The 14,392-nt window shown below is 39.0% G+C and overlaps 1 protein-coding gene across 2 annotated transcripts in view; it reads right to left on the bottom strand.

Moving 5' to 3' along the window:
• Nucleotides 1–14,392, bottom strand: part of Pappa2 (pappalysin 2) — a 262,402-nt gene that overhangs the window by 209,353 nt on the left and 38,657 nt on the right. For both annotated transcript variants that reach the window (XM_013520972.1, XM_005374904.2), the window contains exon 3: nucleotides 10,820–11,891. In XM_013520972.1, coding sequence (XP_013376426.1) covers nucleotides 10,820–11,891 — 1,072 coding nt within the window. The remainder of the gene's footprint in view (nucleotides 1–10,819; nucleotides 11,892–14,392) is intronic.

The following is a 14,392-nucleotide window of genomic DNA, read 5'->3' as shown; positions in this document are numbered from 1 at the left end:
CCATCAACTGGTCAATGGATAAAGAGGATATGTTTTGTTTTGGTTTTTTACACAATGGAGTATTATTCTACGATAAATAAGGATAAGCTTAAGACATTTTTAGGAAAATGAATGCACATAGAGACCATAATCTTAGGTAAAATAAATTGTACACACATGTGTAAATACTGCATTTTTTCTCTGGTGGGAGAAACCAAAAGTGTAAATACATACCCAAATATATAATAGATATTGTGAAATAGGAAGAAAGTGTTCAAATGGAAAGGGATACAAGGGAGAGAGGGAGAAAGGAAGGGAAAAGTAAAAAAAAAAAAAAAATGAGAAAAGAGGGGAAAATGGAAACAAAGCTTTTGTAAATAAGGAAAAGAAGAGGAGTTGAAGGGAGGGTAGGTGAGTGGGCAATCAAAAAGAATCAAGTTATATCATGTGCAGTTACAAATTCATTATAATGAATGTGATCATTATGTATACCCAAAATGTACCAATAAAGCTCATTTTCTATGAAAAAAAACTTTGCAAGACACGATCATATCTTCACTGAAAATAACTACCTCATCTCAATAAATTTTAAATGCATCACAAAGATAGAAGGACATTAAAGGGTATATTCAGAGTCCACATTCAAAGTAAACACAGTAATTGAGGAAGAAAGATGTTCTCTGGTACCACTGGCTTCCCTGCAGGATCAGCCTTTTCTAATGTCCTTCAGTTTTATGACCTGATGACAACTTGTTAGAAAATGAAAAGTTAGAATTTATTTAAGGTAAGGGGTTTGATAAAAGAGCCTCATATAAAGCCAGAGCTTCCAAGAACTAGACCATTAATAAACAGGACACAAAAATATTAGTAATAAAAATTCTACCTTATTGAAGACGACAGAAGAAAAAGTCCTTGCACTTCTTAACTTTGACACAATATATATGGATAAATTCTTCCCTGAGAAGTTGTGAATATAACCAGCATTCAAGTATAAACACCCTATTCTAAAAAATAAAATCTCATGCTAATGATATATTTTAAAGTTTACCAAAATATACTGAAGTTTAGTATATTTTAAAATTACCACAAGTAATTGGCAAAAGTGGACAAGAATATTTTCAACTCAAGTCTGAAAAAAATTGAACATGTAAAGTTGTAAGGAATATGGGCTCACACGGGCACAAAAAAGCATAATCCACTCATAGGAAAGGAGACACCCTTAGGAAGAGGAAAAGAAATAGCAAACAAATAAATCAGATCAACTGATGTAAGTTATAATATTTTATAAAAGAAATATGTTCATATGCTTTAACTTGACCTTATTTTTGATAAATTAGACTCACGCATTTGTAAAAAATATTACAGAGTAATCCTGTATTTACTTTACTATTTCCCTCAATGATGACATCTTAAAAAGTTATAATACAATATCAAAAACACTATATTGACATTGATACAATCCATTAATCTTACTCAGATTTCCCAAATTCTACTCATACTCATTTGTGTGTATTTAGTTTTATGCAACTTTACTACATAGGTAAGTTCTTGTATCTTCACGTTAATATTTAAAAAAAAATATCCAAATTATGGATTAATAATAGGAATCAATGAAAATTACTAGATAGATATAAAAATGACTGAATATTACCTGTTTAAATTTTAATAAAAATTAAAAATGTATTGTTAGGTTATATGAGCAAGTTAGCCAAACTTGGAGAAAAAATAGACTGCAATAATCCCCAAAATAGTTACTCAAATGGAGCACAGATAGGTAAAGATACTGAAAAATAGAAAGTTATTAAGAAACATGGAGAACAGGACAGGGAGCAATTAGTATTTAATTAGAAATCTAAGAGATAATAGAAAAAAATCAGAAAGATAATATATTTGAACACATATGTCTTAATAACTTTTCTCTCATTGCTGAGACAAAATACCCAACATCCAAAGTTATATGGGGCAAGGTTTACTCAGCTCACAGTTTGTAAAGGTTTCAATCTATTATTACTGGCCCCAAAACAGTGTGGCATGGCAGACAGGCATTTCAGAGGAGAAACTGTTCACAGTGAGCAGAAGGTAGCAAAAGCAGCAAAGGATGACCGCAGCTTTTTCTATCCCTTATATCTTATCCGGGCTACTTAGAGTAGGTAGCACTCACATCCTTAACCCTACTGCCCTTGATCTTAGCATTGCACCGTGAATCAGTCCCAGCATCACATACTCTGTATCCGACCACCTCTAAAAAAGTCCCACCTATAACCACTTGAGGCTTTGAGGGGCCATATAAACACAAGCCATAACAACATATGATTTATAATGTCCCAGAAGTGATGATGGCATAAATGTTTGATTCAGTGATGACAATAAATCTCAAATAAAATAATAAAGAAAAATCACACCAAACATATTTTAGGGAAACAGCAGAACACCAAGGACAAAAAGATCTCAAACTAGCCAAAGAGAAAAGATAAGAGGTATATTTTAAGAAGTTTGGTACACTAAAGACATTTCTGTATAAATAAAAACTGAAAAGTATATGGCTAGCAAATTTTAATAAAGGAAATTTCAAAATATTTTTTCAAGCATAAGAAAAATAAACTTAGAAAGAAAATGTGACACTTAAGAGAGATGGTGGTTATTAAAACAGATACACATATTAAAGCTGCGATGTATCTCCTAAGGCTCCCAAATTGTTACTGTTGCAGTTCCTTAGGTAAACGTCTAACAACCATTGTCCTGAAAAAATTTTTCCAATTTGTCTCTTTCAAAATCAGGTCTAGAGAATTTCCCCTCCCAAGTTGCTATTCTTACAATGGCCTGAATATTTTTGTTCATGACAAAATGCGTATTGCTCATGTCTTAGCCCTTACCTAATAAACTCTGCTGCACTTAGCCCTTACCTAATAAACTCCACTGCTCATATTTTATTTATGAACTCACTTTTTAAAGTCCTCATAATCACTAAGCCCATCATTATCCCCTTTTCAGTCTCCTCATCTCTTCAAAGTTATATTCTTTGAAACAATCATCATATGATTAAAATCAACAAATATTTATTTTTCCCTCACCAGTAGCTAAATAGTTTGCTAGAGCTCTGAAATTATACCTGACATACAATATATAATATAAACCATGAAGCAAGAATTTAACCCGTTTCTGCCACTGCATAGTGAGAGCTATTTAACTGTCTAAATTTCATTTTTCTTACAAACAAAATGTGTAGGATTAAAATATTTATTCTAAAAGCTAATATAAGCGTTAAATAAATAATTAATATAAAGTACATTTTTTATTTCTATGAATCAAGTGCTTTTGAATTCTAAATCATTAATTCCTGGGAATACAGTTGGCATAAAAATTCTACAGGAGCGAGATAACTGGATATACCAAGGCCTATGGCCTAAGGAAGATGGATATGTATATATGCTGTTACATTTTTACCATATTACATGAACACTTCCTATGCTAAGCCTTATGAACAAAATACCTAAAGAGTTGTACAAGAAATAAATAATAATGGGCAATTGCAATATAGCATGCTAAATACGTTCTAGGAAAAGGGTTAGCAAAAATTTTTGTAAAGAGCCAGGAAATAAATATTTTAGGTTTTATAGGACATACTGTTTTTGTTGTAACAATACAATTGTACCTCCTGAAAGTGACTATAAACAATACCCAAACAAGTGAGTGTGGTTGTGTTCCAATAACATTTTATTTACAAAAACTTAGTGGACCAAATTAAGTTCACTGATAATTGTTTCAGCAACCACTGTATTAGAAAAAGAACAAATTTTCATTCAACAGTTATTGACTACTTTGGTGTATTCCTTTTTCTAGGTGTTGGGGTATAATAGTTTTATACAAAACCTTCTTCCTTAGTACAATTTGTATTCCAGAAGAGAAGATTGACTTTAAGGAAAACAAGCAAAATAGCATGCTGGTGATAAATTTTAAGAAGAAAAATAAATCAGGAAAGCAACCATAAAAAAAATCAAAGAAATGTGTAACATTCTAAAAATGGGCACCAGAAATAGTCACTCATCTAGAAAGTAATTTTTAAAAATGCCCAAAAGGAAGTGAGAAAGTTAGGCATGTGGGAATCTGGAGGAAAAGGATTCCAGTGGACTGAAAAGCCAGTGGGAAGGTCATGCAGTAGGGGTATGGCTGGAAAGTCAGGGTCAGTGAGAAGGCCAGTGTGACTTGAACCTAGTAAGGCAGCTGATCCTGACAAGAGGTAAGACCACAGAGGTAACTGGTACTAAATCAGGCAGACCCTACACAGCAATGAAGCACTATTCTTTGGTTTTCACTGAGTGAGCTGGAGTGCTGACAGCAAGTTTGGGGCAGAGGATGACTTGATTTGAGTTATGCTTATGTTAAAAATAAGTCTAGGGGCAGGAGTACAAGAACAACCATAGAAGAGCAGTTTGGAGGTTGCTGCAATAACCCAGGAGAGAAATGGTAGGGCCAGAGCAGGGCAGTTGTACTGGATACATGAGAAGTGCTACAAATGAGATCAACAAGTTCATATTTTAAGACAAATGATGTGGCATCTTAACTGAGGCTTAAAGCATAGGTCAGAGTTGGTTTTCCAAGTGTTGAGCTGGGAAATGAAGTCCAAAACCATCAGACAGAGCTCCTGCAGAGAAACCTTGGAGTAGAGGAGAATTAGCAGTTTATTATAGAAGCTGGTATTCTGATGAAACACATTCTCAGAAAGACCCGGGGAGCCCAAATAGCTCTAAGCTCCAATCACTGCCAAATCTACATCTCTAGCATCAAGGGAATGAGGGCCCATGTGACAGGAAGACCTAGAAATCAGATCTGTCATTTCTCCATTGGCTAAAATAACTTAAAAACAAGTTTCCTTGAGAAAAAGAATGAAAATGTTTGTAAGTGTGTAGCTGTGTTTCAGATTCCTAGGGTTAAATTCTAAAAAGGGGCACAACTGAAATCAACTGAGCCAACAGCAGCTGGTCAGGGGACAAAAACTAACACCCCAGATCTTTGGACAGTGCCCCATTTCTGCGAAAAATGGAACACAGTCAGAAAATGGGCCTCTCCTAAAAAGTTTCTGAGAAAATATCTGTAACCCTGACAGATCACATGGCTCACTCACAAGTCTGTATATTTGGCCAGGAAATAGCCACAAAAAGGAGAGAAATAGCCTCTCCACACTCACCTGAGTAGGAAAATGTACTCAGCCAGGTAAACAAAAAAACCTGTGGATTTCATTTACTTGTAAGACAGTGTCTATTGGAACTATGGAGAAATTGGCCTGTAGGAAAATAAACAGCAGACACGTCTATTATTAGGGAAATTTTCCCAGCTTATCTTGACGTCTCCTCTTCTTTCTTCCCTCCTGCTCCTTGCCAGATGACATGCGTGGGAGAAAGTGAGACTTGTCCCCATAAGGTAGCACACTGAGCATTCTCAACTAGAGGGATTGAGAGATGTTTCCTGTGTTCTTGTTCAGAGTTTCTCCTCCTTTTCTTCTCTCCCTGCCCTCCTCTACCCCTTACACTTATTTTCCCCTAGGCAAGTTTTTTTGGGCTTCATGGATCTTTGAATTTTACTTCAAAAGAAACATATAATAAAGGCTACTTGATGATGAATAGATGCACCACTGCAGCAGCCCTGCTCCACCATCTCTTTGGCTCAACAGCCACAGAGTGTGGGCAAACAAAGCACAGCTACTGCCCAGCATCCAGCTCTCTGTAGCACCAAGTTCTCCACCTGTTTCTGTGATGCCACGTGCATCTGTCATCCTGCCCTGTAAAACACCCCTTCTAGGACACAGTCACAGATCCCACTCTGCCTTGAAAGCACCTAAAAGCCCGTGTTCTTGCAGACCACTTTAGAGAGAAGTGGGCCATGTACCAGCATTCTATGTATGTAGAGTATCCCTCTGCCTTTGAGTCTCCATCAAGAAAATTAAGGAAATGGGGCAAAGAACAGACAAGGAGTCATCAACACATAGAGATGTTGGTCAACACAAGCTTCAGAAAACAGATATACAGTATCCCCCTATCTGCTTTATAGGTGAGGCTAGATAAATGATCACTTGGTTAGACTGTGCTCAGCCAATTATTTTTATCAGATGATTTTGCTCCTGGTCAACAATATCATGAAATTGAAAATACAGAAACCAAAACAGAGACAATCACACAGTTCCAAATTTGTTTAGGTACTTAGCTCAATTCTTGTGAAAAGGATAGAAAGTAAGTGCAACAGCAAAGAACCCTATCTCTGTGCCATAACTTTAAAGAGAAAAATAACTGAACCAATAATGAAATGACAATAAGGACTTAAAGGCCAGGCAAGCCAAGTTCACTTTAGGGCACAGAGATTCCCTTGGCTTGCCTGACTAGAATGTACTATAAGGAAAGGTCAATGACATTTTTAATTTCCTTGATGTGGACACTCATCCCTTCTTCCTTTAATTCCTGTGGACTCTTTGTCAGAGCAGCTGGTATGTAGAAATAGACATCTGGCTTATGTAGCTTTCCCTAACTACAAGCCAAGTTCTTCTATCTTGGTAATTCTGCTCAACTGGCTGGGTAATGTATCTATAACTCATATCTCCTCTGACCAGTCTGAAGCCTGATAAATACTCTCCCTTTGATAGGTGCATCTGTGTTACAGATGTTTGATTCTGGATTCTGCAGGCTCTCTATTCCTCTCAGATCCTTTTGGAGAGGAACTGCTTTGGGCTAGATTTCTGGTTTCTCTATGGGAGTGGTGGGGAGGTTGAGTAGGATTTAGAAATTGAATAGAATTATTCACAGATGACTAACATTTGCCGTGCTAGTAATCTATCTGTTGGTCTCTTCCCACTTGCCACTACCCACTACTGAGCAGTGAGCTCCTATGTGGAAGGACCTTGTTGCCTGGCACATTCTGTTTGCTCCATAAATGTCTAGCAAAGCATTGGTGAAGTTGGAGCCCTTCAGAGTCTAATGGAATTTTGAGCTTGAGCTCTGTGATTTAACTGTACTAATGTGGATGCTATTGATGGTCAATTTAGTTCAGTGATGACTGCCAACTCCAAGTCACAGAAAACCACATAGACACTTGCAGGTCTGTCTCCATGAATCCAAAGTCCTCTGAAACAATTAAAGCCATAGTATGGAAAAGCAAAACCAATGCTGTGCTCTTCATACCTCAGTCTGGATTTAAATCCAAAAAAAAATAGATCAAATTCTTATATTCCTCCACAAAGTTATTAGCATCTATCCTTATTTTATTCTATTTGTTCTCTGCTTAGCTTACCCTACCTGGTAGGGTAATAATGGTAGTTTTCAGACTACCATTATTGCAAGTAACAGTTTTAAAAATATATTTTTAATTATAAAATTTAAGCACAAAGGGTATAAGGCAGAAGATATCAGATAAATTTTTAAAAACTCAATACATGAAATAAAAATGAGGAATTGAGACTGCAAAACCTCTTCCCTCCACTGTGATCCTGCTGTCAGACTTCTGTCAGAAGAGGAAATTCAGAAACAATTATTCTTTTTTAGATCCTTATAAATAAAACTTAAAAAGCATGGTTCTTGTACATAAGCATTAGACATTTGAGGAAATTCACCATCAGGAAAGATGAATGGGAATTTTTTTAAAACTTTGTGTTTATTCTCAAAATATATTACATCCTTATGATAAAAATAGATTAATAATAAAAAGTCAAACAATAAAAAATATCTTAGAATATGTCAGTAACTATCTAAATAAATAATTGGAAACTATAATTGAGGAAATCTCAAAAGACATAAAAAAATATAAAAGAGCACAGAGAAAAAAGTAAGGGGATAAATTCAGAAGATATACTTCCAGGTATCTTGAAGAGAGAAAAAGAAAACAGAGAAACTGAATGAAGAAATAGCAAAGTAATAACTTAAGAAAATTTCCCAGAGATAAGGGCCATGAATGTTCAAATTGAAAGGATCCTTACTAAAATAATACACAAGTAAAAATATTAGCCCTAAGAAAAATTATCATTCAATCTCTAAAGAATAAGCTTTGGATAATATTCCAAATGATTTTGAAAAGAATAGATAGGTAGGTAGGTAGGTAGATAATAGATAGATAGATAGATAGATAGATAGATAGATAGACAGATAGATAGGCAATTATCAGAATAGAAGCTAGAGGCAATTAATAATTTTTTTCAAAATTTTAACAAAGACAAATTGTCGGTTTTGTGTAAAGGTAGAATAAAACTATTCTGAGAAGTCAGTTTCAGAAAAATGCTACCTAAAGCACCTTTTCTTAGAAAGTTACTTAAGGATGTTTTCCAGTAAAATAAGATAATAAATTAAGAGATATTTATGTAGTCCAGGGCACAGGGACACCAGTACAAAAAAAGTGAAGTTCCAGGGTGACAACTGTGTAACAGATCTAAATATGACTTATGAATGTTGGACAGGAGACTAGAATGAACTAACACAGAGGTGTGTGGGGGTGTGTGGGGGAGGGAAATCCTAAAGATACAGGCTATACATTCAGATATCAAGACGAACAAAAGAAGAAGGGAGGGAAAGAAGATATGAATGAAAGAAGAGCAAGAGGCAAAACTCACTCTAGTGATAGACTAAGGGATGGGAAGAGTCAAGAAAGGAAATATAATAGAGTAATATTTTGTTTTGCAACAAGTAATTTTTCATAGTCATGTAATAAATATGCATACAGGTGTCCTTCATATTCATGTGTTCTGCATCTGTAGATCTAAACAATGTTGGATCAAAACTAGCAAAATTTCATCTGTATTGAATTTGTACAGGATTTGTCCTCGTCATTATTCCTAGAATCTAATACATTAACATTGCATTTGGTTTTATAAGTAATCTAGAAATGATTTAAAGCATACAGGAAAATGTATGAGACTATTTTCAAGTCATATGTCTTTTATATAAGGAATTTGAGCACCTGCAGATTCTAGTATTTTGAGGGATGCTGGAATGAGTTTTATGAGGTTCTAAGGAAAAACTACAAGTAAGAATGGTAAAATAAATAAGAAAGTAAAATAACTGTATTGGAAAGTTGGAAAAGGGATGGTAAATATATGATTATTAGTCTCATCTCTATTATAAGAGTAATATTTAAAATTGATGACTCAAACAATATATATTATGTATATATCAAACAATTATATATACATATATATATATATATATATATATATGTAGAGAGAGAGAGAGAGAGAAAATTACCAGAAAAGCTAGATAAAAGAATTAAATATAGTTACTTACAGGTAGCAAGGATAGAAAATGGAGAAGAATGGGGAAGAATTAGTCAGGAGATTACTGTTCCTCTTTACACATTTTGTTATGATCTGATATTTTTAACTCTAAGCATTTGTTACTCTGATGGAAATTTTTAACACTGTAAAAGCATAAGTACTTGGAGCTGGAGTGTAGCTTAGTGGAAGAACATGTGCTTAGCATGCACACGGCCTTAGCTTCAATTGCCAGCACCACCAAAAAGAAAACAGTGTAACTATTTCTTACAATTCCACAGAATGAGTATTGTACATAGGGGAAATAAAGTGCCTATGATTATAGGTTCACAACACTTCTGAGTCTACAGATGGAACAGTATAAATTCTATGGCACCTCTGAGGCAGTGAAAGGAATAAGTCTTAAACACTCCAATAAGGGTAGACCAGTCAGAGTTTAGACAGATAAAGGGCCACTGTAAGAACCATGCCTGGGTAACTTGAAATACTGCTGCTATGGTTTAAACAAGTGTCCCCCAAAGGTTCATGTGTTAAAGGTTGGATCCCCACTGTGGTACAATTGGGAAGCATTAGAACCTTTAAGATGTGGAACAGGAAGTCTGAAGGTCACTGGGGACATGACCTCCAATGGGATTACGGGATTTCAGTGTCTTCTTACTTTCTAGTTTTCTGGCTCACAAGATGACCAGTTTGCTTCACTATATACCCCTGTCGTGATGTGCTGCTTCAATAGAGGCTCAAAGCAATGGGGACGCTTAATCTTGTACTAGTCTTCCAGAACAGTAAACCAAAATAACCACTTCTCTTTACCAAATAATTAACTCAGGTATTTTATTATAGTAATGGAAAGGTGACTAATCCAATGACTTTCTCAGTCAGGTTTGATGTAAGAGTGAGCTTGGAGACAAATGGAAATATTTCTAATGTCAATTTAGAACTATTGTGTACCTTGTAAACTTTACAGCTACCAAATGCTTTCCTGTACCTTATTCCATTTGATTCATAAAACAATCCTAGGATTTAGATAATGTAAAATATTACTGCAGTCACCCACCTTTTATAAGCAAGACATCTGAGTTTCAGGAAGTGCCATTTGTAACTTACAAACCTCATTTAGTAGACCTTTCTGTGGATTTGTATTCCTGTGCTGAGACTCTGTCTACAGGGAAAACATTCACAGGTACCTGGGGTGGATGATTTTCTAACACTGTTCACCAAGCTTGTTCTCCTCTTCATTTCTTGGTCCTCTCTGGTGAAGATATCCAGCTTTAGTGGGCCTAAGGTACCTGGAAAACTGGCCAGGCACCAGACTGTCACAGAGTCTGAGAACCAGGTGAGGTGCCTTTCATACTGCAGATAGTGGTTTACTCCACACAATGTGATTTGTTCTCTGCTGTCTCTCCCTTTGTGACCTGGCATTGCTAATTACCTAATACTACACCTAAGACTTCCTAAGAGCTTGATACAGCCTGATGAGACCTGAAAGAGTGTTTTGTTGTGGGACTATGTGAACCCTTTTTCCCCCTCCAGAAGCAAAAAGATAAAGCAATGTTAGAAATGTGCCCTACAAGTAAGTCATCATAATCCACAATTTCTTACCTCTTGGGTGAGTCCGGATCAAAGCAGGTCTTGCGCACATCTGTCACCTCAGGATCACAGCAGTCCCCCTCATCGAAGTCATTCAGCATGTTGTTGCAGGCAGCATGACAGATCCCATCCCTGCGGTTAAAGGAGTAGCAGCTGCCCTGCAGGCGGCAGTCACCTCCGTCATAGCCTGTGAGCGGGTGCTCACACTCGGGGTCACAGTGTTCATTTCCAATCTTGCTGGGCTCACAGTTCACAAGCACAACCCGGTGGCGCAGAGTGGAGTTGAGGACCCGGTGGACGCTCAGCTGCCAGCTGATGTTGTAGCGGCTGAAGGCCTCATTCAGGGCCTCGTGCTGCTTCTGGATCTGTGCCTCGCTCACTATGGGATACGAGCCCTCATCATCACAGATATTCACCACCTGGTACTGGATCACTTTCTCTCCCCTCAGGGGCCAGTGCTCATTGTACTGAGAGATCAGCTCCACATTGTCACAAACTGTCTGCCCACAAAGTGGGGGCTGCAGAGGTGACAGAATCTCAGGCTTTGTCCCAGACCCCTGGAGAACCTCAAGCCGGGGATATTTCTCATCCCTGAAAGGTGTCCACTGTTCCTTCAGAGGATCAAAACTGGCTGTCAGGACCAAGGTGGCCAACTCCTCTGCCCTGCTTGCATGTGGGGGACTGTGCTGGAGGTGGCTTTGTGACAGGGCAGTGGACCAGAAGACCAGTGTGCCCAGGTGTCCACGGAAACAGTGCCCATTCTCAGAGCTATCCCCACCCAAGAGCAAGGAGCGGCAAGATGCCATGAAAGGACTGTTCAGGGGACCAGACTGGCCTGGACTACTAGCCACCTGAGTGCCGTCCACATACAGGGCCATGCGCCGTCCATCATAAGTGGCTGCCACATGTGTCCACATGCCTGGTTGGTAGCGACTGTGGCCAGTCACAATGGTGGCTTTCTTCATGCGGTCGGTGCGGAGGGAGAAAAAGAAGCGAGCATCTTGCCTTCCCTTGTCCTTCCCTGAGCGGATGCCCAGGGCCCAGCCCTTGTCATTGACTGTGTGGGAGCAGTTATCAAACACACCTGGGAAAGAAGGAAGAATCCAGCGAGAAACACCAGATACAAAGAGAAATGGAGAAAGGGAGAAGAAAGCCTGTGTAAATAAGTTTTTAGTGGGAAACAAGGAAGTGACATGGATTCCTCGCCTGGGATCCCTGTTTATCCTCCCATACTAGACCATTTGGCAACTTGCATCCCCCCAAAACAATCTAAAATCAGATTCCACCCAGTTTTGCTTATTCTATTTGATTTTTGTTTGTTCCAGTACTGACAATTGAACTCAGGGCCTTCCCACTGAGCTACATTCCCAGTCTTTTTGTGTTTTTTACTTTGATATAGGGTCTTCCTAAGTCACTAAGTTCCCCTGACTGGGTTTGAACTTATATCCTCCTACCTTAACCTCCCAGAGTGCTGGGATTGCAAGCATGTACCATGGTGCCCAGCTCATTCTAGTATTTTTAAATCACTAAAATGGAAGTTAGAGTGCAGATATTCAATGTAAGTTACCTCCACCCTTTAACGTTTCATCAGGAATGCTTTTCATGCTTACTGACTTTGAGTCCCTGCCTTCCCTCACTGATTCTTGATTCTTTCTATTTCCTCAGAAGCTGTGAAGGTGAGAAGTATACATTTTACAAATGACAGTAGTCTCTTACTCCCCACCAGGCATTTTTCTGTATTGAACTTTAAGATGGTGGGAAAACAAGGAGTTGGTGTATCAAGGACTCTCTCACAGAAGACTGTAACTGCCATACATAGTACCTTCTAGTACCTCTAGTACCATCTCCTTCTAGTACCTCTTCCTGGGCAAGGAGAACAATTATCATCTGCAGAATGGAACTGTATTGCACAGAAATTAAAGTAACACTGCCCATGGTCTAGCCTCAAAATCCAATGAGTCAGGTATGATAATGGTTGCTCTACACTCTAGGATGCCCAATCTAGTACACAAAATGAACTTTCCAAATAAATGAAGGACCCTGCTTTGCACAGTCTCACTGCCTTGCTCAGAGCAAGCACAGGAATATCAAACCCACTTCCATAAACAGTGGAGGTCACCTTGGATAACCAGATCATTGATAAATCAGCAGCAGGAAAGAGTGCTAAGGTCAGATGCAGAAGGAGCACAGCAGAAAGGAAACCTGAGGCACTTGGGAGACCTCCAATGTTCCCAACAATTGGGTTTTGGTTAACTCACACTCTCCTCCTGAGTGCCTCTTCCAGTATACAGAATGTCAGCAGCTGTTCTTACCAGTAAATTACATGAAGGGAATACATTTATACAGAAATGCTTAATAAATATTTCTTCAGCTGATGAATGAATAATGGAGAAATCTGCTGCTCTTAGGATCAGTAGCCAGAATTAATATCAAGAGTCATTCTTCCTCAGTCTGCTAAAAGGCACTTTATGACACCCATAGTGTGTCGCCCCAGGCGGGATTAAACCCCAGACATCTTCAGGAAGCCCCGTGAGTCTGGACTCTGCCTCCCTGACCAGTGTGCAAGGCGGGAGAAACCTTGGGCACCCTCTGGGGCCTCAGTGGCTACCCACCACATCCATAGGGTGTGGGCTCCAGCTGGGTTGAACCACAGACATCTTCAGGAAGCCCAGTGAGTCGCAGCTTTGCATCCCTGACGAGTGTGCAAGGCAGGCAAAACCTCGGGCACCTTCTGGGGCCTAGGAGGCTCCTCACCACACCCATAGTGTGTCTTCTGGGCCTGGGCTGAATGTCAGACAGCTTTAGGAACCTGGTGAGCTACTCTGGGGCCTCCCCCACTGGGGTGTGAGAGGCATGTGGATCCCTGGACAACTTCTGGGAACTTGGTGGTCACTGCCAGAACAACTCACACCCCCAGGTAGCTCAGCTGAAACCTGAGTATAGTCAGTGGCCTCAGGGAGCTCACCCTTACCCCTCCCCTTCCAGTATGGGAAGCTGGCAATATGTTCTATTCTGGGCAATATCTGAAGCCTCGGTGAACTCTGTCTGCATCCCCCCCTACTCTTATGGAAGCTGGGCCGAACCCCAGACAGTCTCAGGAGCACCAGCAAACCTCCCCCACCCTTCCCACACTCTCCTGGGAGCCAACTGAATGCAAGAAAGGTGGGGAGTGTCTGGGATCCCACCTTGCCACTACTCACCAGCACAGGAGGTACAGTGAGCACTGGGGGATCTTCAGAGTCTCGCCTTCCCCTCACACACAATCAGGACAGTGAGGCTGCACTTCAGGGAGCCTCTAGATCTTCAAATACGACAAAATGAAGGAGCAAAATGCAATCCCATACCTCCACACCACCCAAAACAAGTCCAGGAGGCATCAACAAAAAAGAGCCTGGAAGTCATACACCTGAAATTTCTGAAATGATAGCAACTGAAGTCAAGAAACAGCTTGATCGGGCCATAGAAGACATCAGATCAGAAATTATGTCTCAGGTGAGAAAAGAAATGACAACAATAATGAAAGAAATGTTCAGCATATCCAAAGATGACATAGACAAGAAAATAGAAGAGCATAGACAACTCAAT

This window comes from Chinchilla lanigera, unplaced genomic scaffold (assembly GCF_000276665.1).
Source record: "Chinchilla lanigera isolate Chin_1 unplaced genomic scaffold, ChiLan1.0 scaffold00005, whole genome shotgun sequence".
Lineage (NCBI taxonomy): Eukaryota > Metazoa > Chordata > Mammalia > Rodentia > Chinchillidae > Chinchilla > Chinchilla lanigera.
The sequence above is the reverse complement of the archived record's forward strand: the minus strand, read 5'-3'. Positions and strand labels throughout refer to the sequence as shown.